Here is a 2508-nt window from a genome sequence, read left to right as displayed (position 1 = left end):
AAAACAGGATTCAACATTTTTAATAAAAGGTTTATAGTATTTTTAAAAAGCATATAAACCTCTGTAATACAGAAGTTAATGTTTTGTTTTGTCTGAGATGGACCAAGTGGGTGGTTCCATGTGTAGCAGAAGTTAGCCTGGACACGTGGTTTGGGGGTGACCAATCAGGCGCCCCTCCAGGTTTAACTATGTTAAATGTCAGATTGCAATAAAGTAGAAGCTGTTGGTCGGGCCCGCGGAAATGGGCGAGCATAATCTCCTTAATCCAGGGTTTGTGGGACCTTTGGTAAACATCCACACTGGAGACACATTTTACTTTCCGAATTTTAGAGCCTCAGGGGGACAACTGGCGGGGCTACCGTCTCTTTCCTACCCGAGAAGGGACAATGTTTGCTCCCTCCCGTGGAATCCTTCGGAGCCGTGCAATGGATACTCTCAATCCTACTTTAGCAGCCCCGTGTCTATTAACCCTTCTTTCAATCGGTCGTGTGAAATTACCAGACCAGAAGAGGGTAAATGTTATTATAGCAACGGCAACGGAAACAGGGAGACCTGTTCAGGTGGCAGCAGCCTCAAACGAGAGGATAGGGCGAGAGACACATCATCCCTAACATCTGACCACGGGATGCACAGTGGAATTGGCAGCACTGCCGCCTTTTCCAAATATGATTATGGGACCGAGCAGCTAACGCAAGATCCGCCATCCTGTCAGTCAATGGAGTCCGACTCCAGCTCCTCTCTGCTCAACGAGGGCAGCAAGCCTTCATCCAGCGATACACAGACCCTGGTGTCACCGGGAAGCCATTCAACCAACATAGCCGCAGGCGGAGGTGGGTGGTGTTTATTTAAATCTGATTGTTATGAACGCTCTTTCATATTATTTGTAACAAGGCTGCACGTAGCGTGGCCGCTGCAGTATGTAATTGTCACCAGAGCTCGTTATCTTGATGCACATCTTGCTGGTTACATTGGGCTGCAAGGCAGTTGCGTGGTGTGCAAACGCCGCTAGGGGTTGCCCTAAAATACTCCACACGCCATGTGGTTGTATACAGTTATAGATAAGCACACCAAGCCAAATTACCTATGGAGCTTTAGATAAAAGATCAGTGCAGCCTTTGCACTGCCACAGATTCAACGACGCTCTGTAATTCGAGCACAGGAATAGAGCATTTTTTTTGGTTTACTATTGCATCGAGTATACACACAAATTAACGCTGTGATTTAAAGAGGTGAGGTGTTTTGGTTGACTGCGTCTAATAGAGAGAGTTTTCTTTTTAATGACTCGTAAACAAAATTAATATCTGTCGCTGTGTACTCAAGAGTCATTTAATATGCTTCGAAACTCACAAATAAGTAGGGGTATTTGCAAGCACGGCTTAATTATCACGTTAATGCAACTTTAACTGCAACAATAAAACTTGCTTGACACAAACCGCTGTATATCGGTGGTCTCTACTGAGAATCTGAAAAATAAAATATACTAAACATGTATTTACACACCACTGCATAATAGCCTGGTGGATTCCTGACTGGCTTGTGTATTCAGTGCAGTCACAGTGATCAAAACAAATCCAGTTTGGCTGTGTTTGGAGGAAATCACAGCTGCGTCAATTCTGTGACTCACAATCACACAAAGCATCTGGTGTCTTCTGCAAAACTTTAAAATAATCCTGTTGTGTCTAATAAATATCTTAAGAAGGAAGGAAGGACGGTTTGTGATATCATCAGTATAATGTCAGTGGAATTGGAATGCTCTCCTGTAAGTCTAATGATGAAATGAATGTGAAATGAACTTTGACTCTACCAGTGCACATGGATAGACCAACACACTCTTCTCATAACCTTGGAGGTGACCGTGATTTTGCAACTGTGGTGACAAATGTGTCGTATGCCCCCTCCTCCTGCTCCCCCTCCTCTAGGTGCCCCGTGGTACCCGATGCATACTCGGACCAGAAAGAAGCGTAAACCCTACTCCAAACTTCAGCTGGCTGAGCTAGAGGGTGAATTCATGCTGAATGAGTTCATCACCAGGCAGCGGCGGAGGGAGCTCTCCGACCGCCTGAATCTCAGCGACCAACAAGTCAAGATTTGGTTCCAGAACCGCAGGATGAAGAAGAAGAGACTCATGCTGAGGGAGCAAGCTTTGGCCTACTTTTAGAGATGCTGCAGAAGGTGAATCGATAGGCAGTAAAAGCCAAGCCTTCTACGCTCCCTTAGGTCTTCTTTCAGTGCATGCACTCATCTATCCATCTTTTACATTGCAGGCGATTGTTTCAACAATTTCTAAGTATTTTTTTCTTAAAGGTGCGGGCTAAACAAGCCCAAAACAAGCCACTATCTGGCATCCAAAACTATAATGTACATGAAAGAAAAACAGCCTTCATGTTTGTTGTAGTCGCACAAAAAAAGCTGTGAGACTGTGTTTTACTGTGTAGAATCCATCTCTTCTGGTCCAGAAGGCTGTCCACCACACAGTGTAAGACACGCAGCTAAGTGTCACCGCAGTTT

The 2508-nt window shown here is 44.8% G+C and overlaps 1 protein-coding gene across 1 annotated transcript; it reads left to right on the top strand.

The window, feature by feature from the left end:
- The first annotated feature begins 241 nt into the window (after positions 1–241).
- On the top strand, positions 242–2158 carry hoxc12a (homeobox C12a). The gene is made up of 2 exons (XM_030139506.1): positions 242–830; positions 1920–2158. The coding sequence occupies exons 1-2, from the start codon at positions 242–244 to the stop codon at positions 2156–2158; spliced, it is 828 nt and encodes a 275-aa protein (XP_029995366.1).
- Positions 2159–2508: the final 350 nt, after the last annotated feature.

This window comes from Sphaeramia orbicularis, chromosome 7 (assembly GCF_902148855.1).
Source record: "Sphaeramia orbicularis chromosome 7, fSphaOr1.1, whole genome shotgun sequence".
NCBI classification, from domain to species: domain Eukaryota; kingdom Metazoa; phylum Chordata; class Actinopteri; order Kurtiformes; family Apogonidae; genus Sphaeramia; species Sphaeramia orbicularis.
Note: the sequence above shows the minus strand (reverse complement) of the source record. Positions and strands in the feature narration are given on the sequence as shown.

Coding starts and splice junctions, on each gene's coding strand:
- hoxc12a (XM_030139506.1), top strand. CDS start 242: ATGGGCGAGCATAATCTCCTTAATCCAGGGTTTGTGGGACCTTTGGTA. Junction 831..1,919: donor CAACATAGCCGCAGGCGGAG/GTGGGTGGTGTT, acceptor CCCCTCCTCTAG/GTGCCCCGTGGTACCCGATG.